Source organism: Acinonyx jubatus, chromosome D3 (assembly GCF_027475565.1).
Source record: "Acinonyx jubatus isolate Ajub_Pintada_27869175 chromosome D3, VMU_Ajub_asm_v1.0, whole genome shotgun sequence".
In the NCBI taxonomy this organism is placed as follows: domain Eukaryota; kingdom Metazoa; phylum Chordata; class Mammalia; order Carnivora; family Felidae; genus Acinonyx; species Acinonyx jubatus.
Window position 1 is genome coordinate 35,523,013 of NC_069392.1, and position 20,304 is coordinate 35,543,316.

Below are 20,304 nucleotides of genomic sequence, written 5' to 3' on the forward strand. Positions count from 1 at the left end.
GGTGTAATTAATAGGTAGTGATAAATCTTGGTTTAGGCAGTCTGCTTGGATTACTCACCAGCAAAGGAGAAGGTGCATAACTGGAAAAACAATCCCTTACTGAATAGTTGGTTTCCAATTTTTTGCTTTGAATATGGTCAAGAATGAAAGTAATCACACTGGTCATTACAAATAATTTCTAATGCTATAACTCAATGGGGATCTTGGCATATAACTTGAAAAGAATTCAAAGTGGAACAGATAGAGCAATTCTCTAGTCCTTTCTACCTATTTATATGAAAGAATTCTCAACACAGATTTATAAAAATGAAAACTGAAAACAGAATTTAGGTTTAACCCCATTTAATGGTAAATAATGTCTATCCACAGCTACATTAACTATTTTTTAAAATCCAGCTGATATCTAAAATACTATTCCAATAAATTTCAACCATGATTCAATTGTACCCAAATAATTTGAGAGTGACAATTCAACTAGATAAAATTTAGCACTTACTGCTTTATGGTCCCATAAAATTAAAGACAGAATTAAAATCTCAATTTATACACATTTTTGTTGCAGAGAAGTTTGATAAGTAATCACTAAAAGACTCTCAAGCTTAAACATGTTGTAATAGGATAAGATTCTATGGGGAAATAAAATGTAAATAGCAGTTAAAGAAGAAAAATTAAGCATGTAAAATGTCTCTCAATTAAATACAAGCTTGTTCATGTATTTTTAAATGGACAATGGAGAGAATCAAATCTCTTTGGTATTCTGATGCTGTTTCTGAAGGATGCTTTAAAAGACTGTTGTTTTCTATTAAAATGTCAATATTTACCATAGAGCCTAAATTCCCTCCTTCTCAATTGTATAAATTTATGATGAAAAATTTCAGATGTGAACTTATCAATTTTCAAGGAATTGTCCAATTTTTTTAAATCACTTGACTGGAGACACAAGCGTGAAGTCAGAAGACTACCCAGGGTCAGTGGCCCACAGATCCTGGAACTTACCAGCATTGGCTCCTGGCTCAAGGAAACCATTTCTCTAGACCAAGATCTCAGTAAGCAGTACCTATCCCTTCTTTTGTTCCTGACTCTAACAGTTCTGTTGGCTATGTTTTAACATAGTCTCCATAATGAGTAAACCCATCTGTTGACTCTGTTTTGAGTCATCCTCCCACTTGGGGCCAGCCTAAGTGTCCCAAGAGTTGGCATTTTCCTCTGTCCGTTCACTCTGCAATTCAGGACCTAATGCCCTGTTCATCTGGAGCATCCATCCTTCAACCCTGGGTCATGAAAAGAAGCATTTCAAGTTCATGGTGTGTGCAGAGTGCTTCTAACTGTGTCTGATACAAAGAACTGGCGGTCACTGTGGCTTAGCAGCTTCAAGTTCAGGCTCCAGCTTTGCCCTTGCAGTTTGTCTGAGCTCGGGCACTTTGCTTAGCCTCTGAGTTTATTTCCTGGCTTGTAAAATGGGGGTAATTTAGGTGGTTATCAGTATTAAATTAGGTAATACTTATAAAAAAGTACATAAAATAATGCCTAGACATTTAGTCAATAAGCATTACTTTTCCTTTTGTTCTAATACTTCTACCCTTAAGTACTGCTGTGCTGAGTAGAAATGAAGTACATAGAGCACCAACCAATGCCTGACACAGACATGGTAGTGGTTAAACTTTCACTTACCATTTCTTTCTGTCAATAGTCACTGTCCTGCCCACACCCTTCAGAGGAGAAGTAGGATGCCAAGTACCTGTCCTCTGATAATTCTAATACAGTAGGAGTGGTGATGGTCCAGTGGGATATGGATACCTGTTTAGTTCACCACTGTCTCTTAAAACCCACCTACTATACAAGATGAATATGGAGCACGAGGAACAAGAAAAAGAGAAAGCCTGGGGCCATGACATCAGGCATGGGAATAACAAGCCAAATTTTCCCCCAACACCCCATACTTTTCCTATGTCTGGCCAAACTCTCATCCTATACAAGCTCATCCTTAAATACAGCAGCAAATAAGATCTACTGCATGGAGACTGAAGGGAAAGATGCCAAGTCACCAACAACATGATCTTCTAATTCAAAGAAAAAACAAAAAAAAAACAACTATGAAGCCTGTTCCTCTTTCCAATTTCCCAGGCCTCTCCCCTTCTGCATCTCCACTGCCTCAAAAATTCATTTGCAGGCAATAACTAGACTTATTATGGTCATCACTGCATAATATATATAAATGTCAAATCACTATACATTGTACACCTGAAACTAATGAAATATTGTATGTCAATTACACTTCAATTAAAAACAAAAAAACACCTGCTTAGGAGGTGTCCCACCTAAGAGAAAAAAAAACTTCAAAACGTTTAAAGACAATACTTAGAGGTCACCCCTCTCCCATCCCTCTGAATAGTACCCTGAATAGTACCATCTCCCATCCCTCTGAACAGTACCCTGAATAGTGCCCGCAGGCCTCTGGGGCAGTGCCTGGTTTCCACTGGAAACCTGCAACCCTGGACCGTGTGAGCTGACCACTGGAGAGCTCTTGCTCAAGGTCCTTCCTTCTTTCTGCACGCTCAGCTGTGAGCTCCCTCGCCAGGCCTGCCTTCAACTTGCCTGTGTGCCCCTCGAGCTTTCCTGTAAGCTCCTGTGAGCCAACCCTCATCTTGGACATGCTCATATCCTCAGTACCTAGCACATCCCAGGGCCCCAACACGGAGCTCACCCATCAGTCCTCTGGCACAGAAGGCACAGCCACTTGCTATGGAAGACTTCATCCTGCCTCATTCTCACTCTTAGTCCTAGGTAATTATTTATATATCGTAGTTATTCTTTGGAAAAGAATGCGCCCTGCAAATACCTCCAGTCTTTGAGGATTTTTCACCCCTGTGCTTGATTTTAATCTATAGAACTGAAGCATGAAAGAATAACCTTGGGTCCAGCACAGAAAAAACAATATGCATTCCGAAAGCACCCCAGGAGGAAAAAACAAAAAGCCAACTTAATAGCAATTTCCCATTTATAAAGAGACAGAGAACAATCACCTGGTGGCTGGTAGCTTTTCTGTTTCACCAAAAGCAGGCCTAGCAGGAGGGCCACAGGGGCAAGGGGAGGAACACAGGTCAGCCCCACACAGCGTCCCAACTCCAGCGGAAACTCGGAAACAAAGCCAAACAAGGGTGTGTCTGGCAAAGGCAGCTGGCCGTGGCCAGGACTTCACGGGTGAGAAAGCAGGTTTTTAAATTATTTCATTGGATCCTCGCAATCTCTGTAGGCACTTTAAGCAGTTTTTTTTATTGTTTATTTATTTTTGAGACAGAGAGAGACAGAGCATGAACGAGGGAGGGTCAGAGAGAGAGGGAGACACAGAATCTGAAACAGGCTCCAGGCTCTGAGTTGTCAGCACAGAGCCTGATGCGGGGCTCAAACCCACAAACTGTGAGATCATGACCTGAGCCGAAGTCGGATGCTCAACCGACTGAGCCACCCAGGCGCCCCTAAGCAGTTATTTTAATATCCATTTTATTCTACTGTGACTTGAGTCACAATTAGAAGAGCAGACCCAAATCACATGCCACACGAGAGCAGGAGCCAACATTAGAGCCCCGAGGTCCGTTCCCAGGATCTCTCTCATCCTTAACAATGACCACACCACCTCGTTTCACCTCCAGCTGCTCAGAGAGCTGCCCAAAGTAAGAATAAAATGAAATAAATATGCATCTGTTACAGTCATCATCATTTCACAAATGATTTTGGTGAAAAATCTAAATCCAGAATTGTTTAATATTTTTAGAATTTTTTTAATGTTTATTCATTTATGAGAGAATCAGAAAAGGCCAGAGCATGAGTGGGGGAGGGGCAGAGAGAGAGAGGGAGACACAGAACCTGAAGCAGGCTCCAGGCTCTGAGCTGTCGGCAAAGAGCTGGACGCAGGACTCAAACCCATGAACCGTGAGCCCAAGTTGGATGCTTAACTGACTGAGCCACCCAGGCGCCCCAGAACTTTTTTAAATCACTGTGAAGGATGCTAATATTCTTTTAATATTTAGTCACTCTATTTTGGTGTAATTATCTCTAACAATGTTGAAAAAAAAGTGATTTAAGCAATGCACATAATCATTGTAAAATATTATATACCAAAGAGTTCTTTCTCATGGTGACTACAGTAAGACCCAACTCATTAGATGCTTTTAAATCTTTCAAATACTGGGGTGCCTGGGTGGTTCAGTCCATTAAGCATCTCACTTCAGCTCAGGTCATGATTTCATGGTTCCTGAGTTTGAGCCCCTCATCGGGCTCTGTGCTGATAGTGCAGAGCCTGCTTGGGATTCTCTCTCCCTCTCTGCCCCCACCGCACTCACATTCTGTCTCTCTCAGAATAAAAAAAAAAGGTCCTTCAAATATGGATCTATTTGCTTCTTTTGTCTTTGTCCAACCTCAAAAGAAAATGCAATTTGTTCCACAGAAGGTAATTAACATCAATCTCCAAAGGCCGGCCCACCTCCACTTGCAGGGAAAGGTCTAAAAATTAATTGTCGCTGACCTTAGTGGCACTTTGCCCCTGAGACTGCTAACACACACAGATGAGAGATTTACAAAGGATTTAACACTCCTCCCCACAAAACACAAAAAAATTATAAAAACATAATTCAGAGGATTTGAAACCCCAGAGAAGACAACATTCTGCCCTCCTCTGCTGGTGAAAAATATGGATAGTGTCTCTAAATCAATTGGTTTCATTCCAGTTACTTAGGAGCCAAGTACTTTTTCTTCTAATTTACTATTTCAGAGGGCTGAAAAATAGCCACAGTGCACTGCAAGCTAAGCCAACTTCACAACTGTTTTTAAGATCAAAATGAGAAACTGTACCAAACAGGTTAAGCACACTTGGAAATTATGCCACGTGCTTTGGGCCCAGCAGGCGAGGAGAAGAGCACAAGGTTTGGTCTTAAGAGGCACTGGAGGAATGGAGCCCTTTGGGGTCCACAGTGCTGTATCCACCGTCTGGGCTACACCTTAACACGTTAGGGCCGCAGTTCCGTAAACCGCAGTATGACAGTGCCACCCTTTGCACCTTAGAGGACTGCTTTGGTAGCAAATAACATGTAAAGGACCCACACGTAGGTGGCATGCAATGTTCCTATTTTCTTTGCCCTGGCCCTTGGGAAGCCAGAGGAAATAGCTGCTTTATGAGTTGGATTACAAATGGAAGAAAACCTGGAGCTGGGGGAACCACACCCTTTGGGGTTTGCAGACAGAAAGGAAACACACAAGACAATGACTGAAGGTTATTCTGTGGTCCTAGGGCTCTAAGGACAATGACAACAGCTCTTTACGGACCAGGCACTATGTTTTCCAAAGGATGACCAAGGAGGCAGATGTCATCCCCTTTACAGATAAAGAAACTGGCTCCGAGAGGCACCGTGACTTTCACAACTGATAAATGACACAGCCAGGATGAGAACTCAGGCTTAATAGGTCTATGATCACCTTCAGAATACCCTGAGGTACAACAGTTTGTAAAAGTTTCTTTTTATACAGCCCATTATCATATTTGATCTTAGAGGCAAACCTATGAATCAGAATGCCACTGAATGACCCTAATTACAGACAAGGGACTGAGTTCACTGGGATTAAACAGCTTCCCTTTCAGATGACAGTGTCAGGGTGGACCCTGAATACAGATCTTTCAGTCTTAAATTCCTTTTTTCTCATGCTGCCAGTGATTTCCCAACTATGCTCTACAAAGCAGAGGCATCTCAAAGCACAGGCACTGGGGCCTGGCAGACCCTATGTGGGGCCTAATTCTCCACCTCTCCTTGTATCCACCCTATTTACAATGTGGTCCTGCAGCCCATACACCAACGACTGAGGTCTATTTCCCTACCCTTGCTCTAGGCTGGCCTGGCTTTGACCAGAAGAACAAGGTAAAACGGACAACGTGCCCTTCCCAAGCATAAGCCAAAAGGCCTTGGCACATTTCCACTCTCTTTGGAAACTCTGCGTGCTGGAAAATAAAGGAGGAGAGAGCAGTTGCTTCAGCCAAGGCTACCCTACAGCAGCCTATAGTCAACCAACCCCCAAAACAGCAAGAGAGCCCAGCCAAGGTCACCTAAGTAAAGACATTTACATAAAGTATACCAATCCCAGTTTAGTTCACCAGACTTTCCCCCCATAAAACATAAAAAACAGAAAAAAAAAAAAAAACCCAGAAAACTTGTTGCTTTAAGCTACCAAGTTTTGGGGAGCTTTGTTACACAGCAATAACCACCCTTTATACCTTGCTTCCCAAGTTGGGGAATCTTTTGTTTTAATCTTCTCATATAAAATTTTGTGTAACCAAAATATTGTTATGCTTTTCCACCTATGTAAAATTTTGCTTAATGGAAATATTCTGATGCTTTAAAAAATAAGTTGGAGAAGTACTACACTGGGCTATAATAACCACCCCTACCATCTTCCTACCTGTGTTCTTCAGTGAGTGAGCTTTGAATGTGTTCTATGGTGTCACTAGGAAGTAAAAGAAATGCACACACACCAAAGTTGCATTTGAACTGACCCTGATGTTAAGATTTGGAACTCATTTACTTTGTTACCATCACTTAGTTCCAAAGACTTAGTGCATTTATAATGGCACATAAAATACAGCAAGATACGTTAGAATGAAGTGAGAAAAGTGAACAGGAGATTAAGTATCAGGTCAGAAAAAGAAATCGGATACAAGGTTCTATTGCACAGAATGTCACTCTGGGCATTTTACCGCTTTTTGCCCACCCAGCATCCACTCTCTTCAACTGGTCACAGAACCCATTTCTCCATGGAGAAACTTCCATTTCCTCACTCTTGGTCTATGTGGTCCATGTGAGTTGGCCACATGCCTGGTCCAGTGGGCAGGTCAAACAGAGCATGAGGTTAAAGTGGAAACAGGTGATATGAGCTGACTCCGTGAGCCCGCTAGCAGAAGTGGTCTGTACTTTGAGGGTACAGAATCTCTCTTCCCACTAGGCTTAGAGCTGGAGGATTCAGCCTATAACCCCTTAGAAACACCACATAAAGAGGAAAGATGTTTACAGAAGAAGGCTCAGAACCCCAACGGCTGTGTTGAGCCTTCACACAGCCTTCTCTGTCACGAGGGCCAACAAATTCCCCGTTTGATGAAGGCCGGCTTTTTTTTTTTTTTTAACGTTTATTTACTTTTGACACAGAGAGAGACAGAGCATGAACAGGGGAGGGGCAGAGAGAGAGGGAGACACAGAATCCGAAACAGGCTCCAGGCCCCGAGCTGTCAGCACAGAGCCCGACGCGGGGCTCGAACCCACGGACCGTGAGATCATGACCCGAGCCGAAGTCGGACGCTCAACCAACCGAGCCACCCAGGCGCCCCGATGAAGGCCAGCTTTAACTGAGGTTTTCCCGTTCAAAAATGTCCTTGCCATCATAGAACACACATTTGAATCTGGCTTTCTAACAGCCAACATAAAGAGGAAAACTTGATGGGTTATACAATTCTATGTCCACAAGAAGAAACTAAGTGCACAGAAGAGTCACACCTTTTCCTGGAACTAAGACCCAGGAGGAAATCTCCCCAGAAGGCCATTATAAAGATTCCACAGCATGTCCTGAAACATCAGAACATGTTGAAACGATACTCCATCAGAAACACTTTTGCATAGAGCACACCTCGCTACAGATGGATAGCATCAAATCAAAGCTAAATCAGGAAAAGGCCACTCTGCACCTGTGTGTATGGGGAGAGAGGATGTATGGTGCACATACCCTATACCCAGATGACCCGCTCTGTTAGAAACGGAGACGGCTTTACCTCCCAAAGCTCTCATCCCTGCTCTCAGCCAAGCTTTTATTAGCTACTGTGCAGCAATGGGTTTGAAAATATCATATTCTCTCGGCACGGTACCTAGCACATAATTAGTGCTCAATACACGACTATCACTTATTACTATCAATTCCAAGTCCCCGAAATGAGGCTTATCTCTGTTGCCACAATTTAAGCAGAAAATCACAGACTTCAGTCTGGTTGCAGCAAAGCCTTTGGTGGCACCTATGAATGGCAAATACATTCTCTGCATGGAGGAAAAGAATGAGCTTCATTTGTGCAGAGGCAGCTACAGCAAATGTGGGAAGCATCTAAAATCATTCAGACATTCCTCCAACTTCCTTCTAACAAGCAACTTCATGCTGTATCAGGTACTCTTTTAGATTGGACCCAATGTTCTAGACATTTCTCCCATCCTCATCTACCAAAAATACCCCATTGATCCAGGTCTCACTCTTTTAACACCATGCTATCTGACAAATTAATGTGAACTAAGATGACAATCCTCATAGTCTAAGTGATTGGAGAGACCTTATAGATCCTTGAATCGAATGTCTTCATTTAACGAGTAAGAAATCTGACATCTAAGGATGTCAACTTATCAAGGTGACAGCTAGTTGGGGATGTCATATTAAGATGACTTAATGAGCCACCTCTCCCAGACATGACATTTCAACAAGCACCTTTCTTCCTTGGTCAAAATGATGAGCTGGTAGAAATTTCAAGTGCCTTTAGCAGACTGGTATTCCCATTTTGAGGTTTGTGAGTCTTTTAGGAATTACTACAATCAAAATGCCAAGCTTTTGGCCCCCTTATGGGGCCCCTAAGACCAATTATTCTACAGTGTCCATGTTTCAATGAACATGATATAAAGGAATAAGTGCTGGAAAATATTATTCCCAATGCCATCTTGTCTCATTCTCTTCTATGAGTGAGTCATCTCAAAATGCGGCTCAGAGCTGCAAATCTGAAGATGTAAAGTCACTGTGTTCTGATTACCCTGAAATGTCTTTATTCTTTTATTATATCCTAAAAATTCCAGACTGACAGCACATTTACTAGAGGTCACCAAGTTGAAAGAAGGGTACAAAACAGCCAAGTTTCTATAAAATGCCTTGTTTCATAATTCATGTTTTCTTCTGACATCAGAAAGCCTCTGCTTCATAAAAGAAATACTCTTCAGTCAATTGATAATTTGGTCTAAAAATCCATGTGATGATCGTTAGATGATTTCTTAACACTAACTGGAGAAGATGTGAGAAGTTCTCCAAAGGGCATGGTCTGTGAGCCACTGCTATTTTCTTACTAGTAGTCTTTTGACTTTTACAAGCATCAAGATTATCTGAGATGTTTCTCCACCAGTTTCTGTGGCCCCGTTCCACAGATTCTGACTCAGTGGGTCTGTGGGGCCAGGAATATGAGTCTAGGAGCCTCATGTGACTTGAACACAGGTGGAGTACCACCTTCCATGCTATTGAGTAGTGTCGGCTTTGCATGGTTCCAATTCGAGGTGATCACTTTGCTACTTTCAGCTTTTTTTTCCTTTTAAAACAGAATATTGGCCACGTATTTATAACATATATATGTGTATAACCACACTGACATACATGTCACTTTTACAGCTTCCAGGTATGACCACTATCAACCCCTTGGACCCAGAAAGGGAACCTATTAGTTTGAACTATATGAAACTGTCAATAGTCTACCGTTTCTGACTTACAAGAACAGTGGGTTCACATGGTTAAACCCACAATGGACATGGACGGTGCAGAACTGACCAATCTCCTCTCTTCCTCATGACTAAACAGACACAACCCTGTCACCTCAAGAGCCCTCCTAATGTCATGGCATTGGTTAGTCTTTATGATAATCCTGCAAGGTACTTGTCCAGAAAGAAAACTAAGACTCAGAAAAATTCAACAGCATACCCAAGGCCACAAGGCAATTCAGAAGCCTTGTTCCAAAATCAGGAACACCTGATCTGCCGGGCCGGGGGGAGGGAGAACTGCCCTTCTTTCCAAACCCCAAGAACCCACAGCTGACGTCAAAGCCTCAACACCCTCCAGCTGTCAAAGGCCCTCCACAGCCAGGCAGGCCCCCCACACCCCCCCCACTCCAAACCTTCTGAGGGTCAGCAACACAGGACATGCTTGCACAGTGACCCCCTGCTGGAAGACAAGGAGGGGCTCCCTGAAAACCCAGGCAAACAGGACGAAAATGGTAACTGACTGAGAAAATAGGGCAAGAACTCCCATAACACACACACAGGCCATAATACCAGTGGGTAATTATGGAGATCTCACACCATATTCAGTGGTCTAGATTTCAAAAGTCAAGGAAGCAAAGAACACAGTTTATGAGACTGTTGTCAAGGTGACCTCGTTTTATGAAGTTTCATCACCTGAGTGTATACCATACCGAATGAAAAAGGAACCAGAGCATGCCGACTCTACTGAAGACGAGCTGGATGTTAATGTGCGAAAGTGGGCTCTAAGTATAATTAATTTCATTGGGTACCAGAAATAAAACCAGCAGAGATAATATACATGACACCCTGTTATGGAACCTTCTTACTGGTGAGACCACGGTTCTTTTAATTTACCAGTGACTAAAATCAAATCCTCCTAGAGTCACGATAAACCTACCATATGATAAATTCCATTTTTAGCAAACTTCTGCTGTAGAACAGTACCTGATTAATACATTTATATTATACATGATAAAATTACAGTTTAACTTTCATATATGCAGGTAACAAAAAGTAACACTTTCTCCTCTAAACCTAGCAACTAAATACTATCTACATGCCTATAAGTTGCTAAGGGTACCAAACACGAAATCCATAGCCTGGCCTATTATTAAAGTTATGCCAGATGCTCAAAAAAGCTAAACTTGATAGGAAAAAAAAAAAACACGTACTAAGTATAAGTCATTTTATATTTTTCTTCCCCAAGAGAATTTAATTCATTTCCATATTCATTCCACAAATATATTAAGTGATTGATACACATTAATACATGCTAAACATTGCTCAGTGATTTGATTTTTATTTTATATATTATCAGTATAATTTATTTTAAAGGTAATGCTTTAGGCTACTTTATAATTTTGTATCCAGAGAATGTACAATGAGTTCATCTCAAGCATGTGGTTGAGACATGATTTAAAGTAGCTCAAGACACTCCAACTGAGAAAAGAGATCTAATAGGATCCATGGAACACCGACTGCCAATTGGGTGTGGTCCAATTCCCTGTCACCTGCTGTTAGCAGCCTTCCTGTGAACCTGCTTGGATTCCACAGCTAGAAGCTGGGGAGAAGGAATGGGGTCTCTGCCTTCCACGGTGATGCAAATTAAAACACATTCTCCTCCTTCAGTGCAATAAATCTGCTTTCTGCATATTGACTAGGAAAGAGATCAAAATGAATATTCACCCATCTGAAAACAAACTGATGCTCTATAAGCTTTTATGCTTTGCCGCCCATAAAAAGTAAATGCTTTGCTTCTGCTTAGGCTGTTGCATTTTGAAATAAATCACTCTGTTAAACGGTGGCCTTTTCCTCCAAGGGAGATGCCAAAAACTCATCTGTTCTGACAAGTCCCTGACAACTCTGCTCTCATTCATCTTCTCCCTCACATGCTGCAATCACTGCTCTCTGGCCTTCGAGGTCACGCCCCCGCCCCATCAGCCCCAGATATAAAGTGAGTGACCCTGCCTTCCATCCTATCCTCCGCCTTCCCCTTGCTTCCAACACTTGAGCTTCATATAAAAAGTGTTTAATGACTCATTAGTCTTCCGCGTTGTAAGCAGGAAAATTAACTGGATCAGATTTCCAGTGCAAACTGTAAGGACTTCCCCAACTATAAACCTAAACCGCAATGCCACAGAAGTAATCTCTCGCAGGCTAAGTAAGCAACAGCCCACAGCCACTTCCCACCGATGATACACACCTGCCCCTGGCTCTACACCCCCACTGCCTCTTTCTGGGCTACTGCTCAAAGGCCTGATGGAGCACAGCCACAGGTGAAGACGAACTCTTACTTGGCAGACATACACTACTTCTTCTAGCCCCGCTGCTATATATAGAATAGCAGCAACATATGATACAGCAAAAGAGAAAAACGAGAAAGAGGATCACAGACCGGTTTAAAGTTGCCTTTGGGTCAGGGCTGCACCACAACAAACTAAAGATTACAACTACTGGAACCAAAACGTCCGTGAAAGAGTTTAAGCTTATAGAAAAGAGTAAGACGCGCGGACAGGCAGAGGAAGGTGCACTAAACAGCATCCTTCCTTCAGCTGTAAGTAAATGAGAGCAGGAAGCCTCAGGTGGGTAAGGCTGGGCCTCTCCCGGCTCAGGCAGGTGGGTCTAAGGATGTAGCTACACCTAGTGATCAGCTCCGGATCACAAGCAGGAGGAGCAGGAAGCAGGAGGCCAGCCCGCCTTGTGGGGAGCACTCGGCACCTTGATTCTCGGAAAGTCTGGTGACAACACTGTCAAGATAAATCTGTTAAGTAACGTGCCGAGCGCTTTTAGTTACCTGGGGTGTTAAATGACAGAGACGGCGATGTCTGTCTTTTGCGGAAAACAGAAATCAGCTCTATTTTCGGATGTGCACTGGCGGTACCCTGAAGAGAAGGGTAATGAAAACCCTTTTTCTATCTGGAAGTTGAGTTCATTTCCAAAGGCACAGTTTCCTTTGATTTCCACATTGAAACTCCAGATTTCACGTACATTAATTTCCAGTGCTCTCCAAAGACAGAACTGTTTCTATTCTATTTCAGTGGGTTTGGAAACTTCTCATAAATGGACAAAGCATCATAACTGTATGTTTCTTATCTTTCCCCACTACCACCCCTCCCAATGCTCCCCTGTCAAGGGGCTTTACAAACAGGAAGTGCTCAATATTTACTTGAACGAAAGGCATTATTTTACAGACACATTGGGCTGTGCACTTACTACAACAAACCAACAAATACCTTCTATACACAATATCCACCCAGAAAAATTTCCAGTGGCTAATCATTACCACAAAGTTTAATTAAAACTTTATGTTGGGATAAGTAAAATTACAGAAAACTTTTTCATTTAAGTTTTAACAACTGGCTGGCTCCAAGATCTTCCCCAGATAAGACTATCATTTGAAATGTCACACTGGCGGTTTCACCTAAGAGGCTGAGAAACATAGCGCAGTCACGTCAGCCTGTTCATAATTTTGGCTGTGTTCATCAGGAGGCCAATAAGTGCATGAACGTGACTTCTATTTTTACCCATGGTTCTCTTTCAACTCTTGTCAAGGTAGGCTGACATTGCAAAATGAGGATCCTGGCTCTTCGGGAAAAGTAGTTCTTACAAGCATCTGAACACTCTCAAGGGCTTCCTGCAACACAGACAGCAGCCTGAAACCCTCCTCCAGTTTCAGATTCAGCAGGTCTGGGTGCGGCCAAGAGTCGGGCATGTTTCACAAGTTCCAAAGGGATGCTCTCACGCTGCTGGTCCAAGGACAGCACTTTAAGAACTGCTTTTTTAGATCAACATGTCCCAAAACGTGGCCACAAACCAGGATTACGTGGTGAGACGCTGTGAGACCCTCCATGAACCTTCCACCTTACAATCGCCATAGCTCAGCCCTAGAAATTAACACTGGGAAGGGCCACTGCAGGTGCTCCTGGGGCACACCAAGTTTTAAGAAGTGCAGATTTAAACTCGGCTTGCCATCAACACTTGGCTCAATACCCCCAGGCCCTCCCCAAGGCCACCTAAAGCTGCAGAGGTGCAGGATGTAAGAACGACCTACCTGTCACTCTTTTGATTACCTTTCCTTTCCTTTCCACAGGTTCCATCCTTAAGAGCAAGGAGGGTGTAAGGGCAGCGACCCTCCTCTGCTAGGACCTCCAGAACTAATGTCACTGATGTCTGAGCACACAACACTTTTCTTCTCACGCCTGTTTTCTTCTTTCATTTGTCTCTTACACACTTCTACTCAATGGCGGGGGCACTACAGACTCCCAAGGTTGGTGACCAATGCTTTCCTGCTCCCCGCCCAACACCAGCCCCTACTTACTTTTCTCTGTTGGGTTTTTCAGAGCCACAGAAGAAGCTCAGGCTTTCTGGCCACTACACTGGAAACCACAGCAAGATTTTAGGAACCCGAGAAGCTGCACCCTCTTATGATGGGAGGCTTCTATTATTTTGGATCTTTTTAAATGTTTCACTACTGAGTCTGAAACACGTTAGTAATGAAACCTTTGCTCACTTACAAAATGAGCTTATTAATGTGTTACGTTCGTGGAGATGATAAGCAACTGAGAGACGAAACTGTAAGAAAGTTGGTGGGAACGTCGGTCTTCAAAGCCAAGAAGCTCAAGATTAAACTAAAAAGCCTGGGATGGTAGACACCACCCTCAAGAAAAATGTTATACTGCTGAACAAATATGTAACTACTTATCAACGTGCCTGACCCCTCGCTGAAAGCTAAGTCTTAGGAGATTCAGATAATACATGCTCATTCTAGAAAACTTGATAAAACCTGAAATGAAAACTGAAAGGAAACAATACTTAATCCAAAACACGATTCCTCTACCAAAACAGACACATACAACCTATCGGTTCTTGGAATGTTACTAAAATTGTTATGGAACCATCGTGGAAAAATTTGAATAAGCCATCAACTTTTACAGAATTGCCACAGAAATATTTAAATTCTAAAACCAACTTTTGCCAAAAGTAAAGGCTTTGCTTCTTTCATCCAGTGTTTATATAATCTGAAGACACAAATTGGATTATTTGTCCATTAAGGAAAGTTCTTTCAGAACTTTCATTATTACACAAGTTATATACATACTTACCCATACATCATGATATGTAAGTAACTTCACTTCTGAAAAACTGTATAATAACCCGTTGGAAACATGAAAGACTAAAACCTGTAATTTTCCAGATCGGCACAATTTATTACGCTCAAGCAGTAAATACTTCTTTACATACACATAACACTAAAAATGTTATAGTAATTTTCTACGCATATTTCTTTCATGCTCACTGATTTAAATTTGAAGTATTTCCATCACACGAATTATCAATCTAGTTAAAGCACCATAAAAATATAAAGTGTCACGACTATAGTTACCTGAAAAAGAAAAATAAGTCACAATGCTCAACAAATCTATTCCCACTCTTTATAAAGTGTACCTTAATATTTTGTATTTTAAAATAAGCTTAGACTTACAAGAAAGCTGCAAAAAATAGTACAGCTTCCAAGTACAACGCTTCACCTGCCTCTCCTAATGTTTACATCCGACATAACCCTCACCAAAGTCCAAAACTAAGAAATGAAACATTGGTACAGGACTGCCGACTAAACTATAGACTTTTTATTCAGATGTTGGCTGTTTTTCCCACAAATAGCCTTTAAAGAGTATTCTTAAAATAAACTTTTCCACAAGAGTCCCAAATTCACAAAGATATGGTAAGGTTTAATTTATTCCAAATACTGTGGTAGAAACAAAGGGCCAGATCTGCTTGTATTTCTATCTCTGCAAACCAGAGTTTTAAGAGAACTTAACACACCAGCCCCATTATAATGTAACACTAAATACTCTGTTGTATTAAATATATTACAATTCGGCTTTTAAGACATTGGGTCAAAGAAGAATGACCTGCCAGCTATTTGGCTTCTCACATGAAAAAGGAGAATTTCAAACAAAAGTAAAATGACTTAACTTTCTTGAGGCTGACTTGTGTTCCTTTTTACAATATTTTTTTTTTAAGTTTATTTATTTTTGACAGAGACAGAGTGCGAGCATGAGCTGGGAGGTGCAGAGACAGAGAGAGAGAGACACAGAATCCAAAGCAGGCTCCAGGCTCCAAGCTGTCAGCACAGAGCCTGACGCAGGGCTCTATCTCGCAAACTGTGAGATCATGACCCAGGCCGAAGTCAGACGCTTAACCAACTGAGCCACCCAGGCGCCCCAACAAGTTATTTTTAATGACCATTAAAAGCCTAGAAGGCAGGAAAGTGAGCCTCCAACAAGAATACTGGCATTAGAAATTCCAAGAATATTAACAAATTAGAAATTGTAAAGATGGAAAACCATTTTTTAAATGGCATGTTTATAGTACATAAAGCCCACATGAACCACACACTGAATTCTTTTTTTCTTCCAGTAAGTTTAGCATTCTATTTCTGATCTCTGTACTCCAAATTCCCTATAGTCCACCTCTAGAAATGATTAATTAATAAATATATAAATTCCAGTCCTTCCTGAAGAGGACACGAGATTATGAGCACTGCAGAAAGGGAAGAGCAACGTCCCGTGTGTATAAATCTTAGTCACACAAAAAACCCGCCACCATTCACACAAAATCTCGTCATTTAAGCCATTGGGTGAGCTAAGGAGAACCCCTTCTGGAAAATACTCATTTCAAAGGCAGAGAAATGTCAGTCAAGTCTAACTTCCTACAATCATTCCTCTCCCTCCCTTCTGTGTCAGTTAATTCAGATACAAAGCGACTGTTTGCAAATGGTCAGCATTCACGTTAGTGTTCTAGTCTAAAAATTGTGATTGCCTGTTAGATCTAAGGCTTCATGTTAAGGGTTTTATGGGGAACCAAGAAGGAAAAAAAATACTGACTTTGCCTTCAAGGAGCTTACAATCTATCTCCTCTACCTCTAAAACTGATTATCACATAAGGTGTGTCAGGGGAAAAAAGCAGCCAATTATTACAATTTCCAGAAGAATCCTAAAAAGAAATAAGCATCACTGTCGCTCATAACTTTCCCAGCATACACAAAGAAACTCACTTTTCCAAAGCATTAAGTGCCTCATGCCTATACCACCTAAAATGCAAAGTGGAGAGAAAAAACCATAATGCATGGCAACATACCTGATCGCCACACACACAAAATTTACCAACTTCAAATATTTAGAATTTCAACATTTCCAAGCAGTCTCTTGGATATTGCCCTTCCTTTCCCCTTTAGCCACTAACACACTAGAATAACTCTGGCTTTCCAAACAAAAGGTAAGCACACCCACAAACAGAATGATATTATTTCCTCTGAAAAAAAAATATGGCTAAATTTTAGTCAAAGTTTCTTGGGGTTTGACAGTTTAAATCAGCCTTAACAAGGACACAGGCCAGTACTATCTAATGCTGAAGTCCTTTTTTAATGATGAATGAGTGATGCTTCAAATAAGCTACATAAATATTTGTTTCCATCCCCTTGCACACAACTTAAAAATCCACCCAAACGCTATTCGACAGGCTTAACTTTTAACAAATCCCAGGCAGGGACTTATGAATCTTAATAAGGAGAAAACCATCACTAAGGCCCTCATATTTGGCTTCTAACACTAATGAGTTACAAGGCTCTAAAACTGGTGAGTCTAACTCCATAATTCGCTAATAAGGCCAAAATCTGCATCAATTTTATATCAGACAGCAGTGTATCATTTTAAGCCCTCTGGAGCACGTGCAATTACTAGACAGTTAAGGATATATTAAACTTAGGGAAAGGGTACTTCTTTATTGAAGTTGACAGTTTGGATTTCACAGCACAGAGCAATCTGCCAACCACGATCTCATTCTCAGCTCTCCGGCCAACTGTGGTCAAGGGTCCTGTAGCTCAGCAACACACGGGACACAGGCATCTGTGCCTCTGTGAACCCAGGACTCCAAAAAAAGTAAAACTGTACGTTTCCACAGACTAGACAGCCAAACCTCTCCGATGGTTAGAATACGCGTTTTACTGTCAGTGAAAAGCTCCTTCACCAAAAATTCTTTTAAAAGGTCCAACTTATTCATTCCTCCCTAATAATGACACAAACCTATTATGCAACCCAAGTTTACGCTCAAATAGCGGGGTTTTTATTTAACTAAAAACAAGAAGCCCAGAGCCACCATTGTACGTGGACCTTAATGAAACTAATACACATGAGAAAGTGTGCAAATGTGCACGAGTCTGGCCCATCCACCCACGTGTGTGCTCCAGGTATTGATGGCAACCTAGAGATAAACCCCCTAACACTGCGCGGCGTTGGGCCCCACGCCTGACCACCCCCCCCCCCCCGCAACACACACACGCCTGGAGTCTACAGGTCCTCTCGGCGAGGGGCCCCTCCCGGCTCGGCACGCCCCCGGCCGCGCTAGGAGACCCACGCGCGCGCACACTCACACACACACTTGCACGCACAGTCCCTTTCCTTCCCACCTGGGACCCTCGGCGGCGCGGCTGGGTTAACAAGTTGCCACTGGCCTCGGCGCTCCGCTGGGGGCCGAAGGCGGGTAGATGGGGCCCTGAGGGCGCAAGGCCGCGTTGGCCCGGGGCCTGGGATCCTGGCCTCTCCCTCCCGGGCTGCCGGGTCCTCCCGCTGGGACCGACGACGAACGCCCGCCTAGGCTCTCCGGAGCTGCTGCGCAACCGTCTGGATGAGCCGGGGGTCACCGGGCGAGAGGGACTTGGGGGGCGGCAGCAGGGACCGCAGGGCGCCGGGCGGTCGCCACCACCGGAGCTGCTACCGGGTCTGGACGATCGCCACGGGCGCAGCCGGGGACCGGCAATCAGGCCCGGCCGCTGCTCCGGGTCGTAGGGATCGCGCAGCGCCCACGCCCGGCGGCCCCGGGCTGCAACGCCGAACTTCAAGCAAAGTTTTCTGCTGTTCTTTTACGAGCCGGCCAAGGACTCGCAGTGGCAGCGGTTCGCCAGAGCACGAGCCCAGGCCCCAGAGGGGTGAGGGCGAGGAGGGGGTCCCCGCTTCGAGGCTAGTGCTCGGGGCACGCTCTCTCCGGCCGTCCGAATCGCCGATGCCTGCGATCCCCGCCGGCCCCTCGCCCAGCGCCGGCTAACGGGCAGCAGCTGTGTCTGCCCACCGCGCCCCCAACCCGGACCCGCCGCCCGCCTCGGGCTCTCCCCGCCGGGAGCTGCCGGCGTCCCAGGCCCCCGCTCCGGCCCGCGCGTCCCCGGCGGCGGCACAAACGGTCCCGCTTACCTGAAAATGTCTCCCCTGCCGCAGTTAGCAAAAGTCCGGCCAAAGTCGCCAGGCAAGTCCCAAGTCTCCTCATGTTGCCGAGTGTGCGCCGGGCCGCTCCCAGGCGGCGCTGGGTGGGCGCGCGAGGGCGGAGGGCGGACGGGAGCTTGGGTTTCCAGGCAGCCAGAAGAGAAAGGTAAACAGCCAAAAACAGAGCCGGAGCCCCGAAGTGCCAACAGTTGCAGAAGTCCGAACTCTAGCAGCTCCGGGGGTCGGGGTCCTGGGTCCTCCGCCGCCGCCGCCTGCCCCACTCGGCGTCCAGAGCGGCTGCGAGAGGGAGCGGAGGGCGCGCCCGCGGAGCCAAAATCCGCCCTCCGTTCCGGCGCCTGCACCCGCCGCCGCTCCGCTTCCCCTGCTCGGGACCTGAGCCGCCGGCCGCGGCCGTGGCGGTGGGCGCGTGCGTCCTGCCCGCCCCCTCTCCGCCGCCAGCCACGAGCCCAGCGCCGGGGGCGGCGGTGCGCGGATGGCCGAGCCCGCGCCGGCTCCGCGCGGGGCTCTTGCTCCCCGACTGACTGGCGGTGCCCCGCAGGCCGGCTGAAGGGAGCGCCCACGTCACGGCCGCCCGGCGCCGCCGCGGCCCGCTAGAGGGCGTGAGCGCCCAGCCCCGCCGGCCCGCGCCCCTGCGCTCGGCGGCCGCGGCGCCTCCGGGAGGGCGCTCGGCTGGGGGCGGCCGCCGCCGCCGCCGGTGCAGCGTCACCCGCGCGGAGAGGAGCGACGACACTGTTTCCACCCTCTCTCTCTCTCCCTCCTCTCCCCAGCCGCGTCTTGTGCTCTGTGCCTGGCTTCCGGAAGGGTGACCGACTGTGCGAGGGTTGCGCCTCAGCCAGAAGTTTGTCCCGGGTCGTGAGCCGCTAGTAGTTTGTGCGAGCGGCGGGCGGGACTAGCGGCCTGCGGCCCCGTGGGCGCGGCGAGGCAAGCTCCGTCCCCGCCGCCCGGGGCCGGACGGCAGCAGTGTTGCGGAACGGGGCCGGCTGCGCCCCGGCGTCGCAGGGCCCGCGCTCCCGGCCGCCGCGGGGGGGAAGACGAGCGAGCCGGCAGATCCGGGAGGCTCCGAGGGGCCGCGGACGGAGGGAAGTTGGCGGGCTCTGGGCGCGGAGCGGGAGCCGCGAGCGCCGCGAGCCTGCCGCGCGCCAGCCAGCCCGGCCCGCCTCGCGGGACACGCGCGCCCGTCCCCGGAGCCCCCGCAGCCGCTAGGCAGCCCCGCGTGGGCCGGAGCGAGCCGCGGGCGATGCACCGAAGGCGGGGGTCTCGCCGAAACGAGGCTTTGGACATAACCCGTGGTTTCTGATGGAGGTGCAGAGTGTTTGGGAACGGGTGAGGAGGAGGCGTGGGTAAATTAATCACACCATGTCTTGGAATATTTCACTCACCATTTTGTGCCTGGGATGATTTATTAATCCCAAAGCTTTCGGTTTTTCAGTCAAGAGGTTCGCTTTGTAACATTACCAAGGGGAGCGGGG

The 20,304-nt window shown here is 45.5% G+C and overlaps 1 protein-coding gene across 5 annotated transcripts in view; it reads right to left on the bottom strand.

Annotated features, from left to right (window-relative positions):
• The window catches only part of PTPRM (protein tyrosine phosphatase receptor type M), a 787,775-nt gene extending 768,418 nt beyond the window's left edge, over positions 1-19,357 (bottom strand). For 2 of the 5 annotated variants that reach the window (XM_053205687.1, XM_053205686.1), the window contains exon 1: positions 18,806-19,355. In XM_053205687.1, coding sequence (XP_053061662.1) covers positions 18,806-18,878 — 73 coding nt within the window. In that variant the 5' untranslated portion in view covers positions 18,879-19,355. Of the gene's footprint in view, positions 1-18,805 lie in introns of all 5 variants that reach the window. The other 3 variants (XM_027068512.2, XM_027068514.2, XM_027068519.2) reach the window with 3 other exon arrangements.
• Between the last annotated feature and the right edge of the window lie 947 nt (positions 19,358-20,304).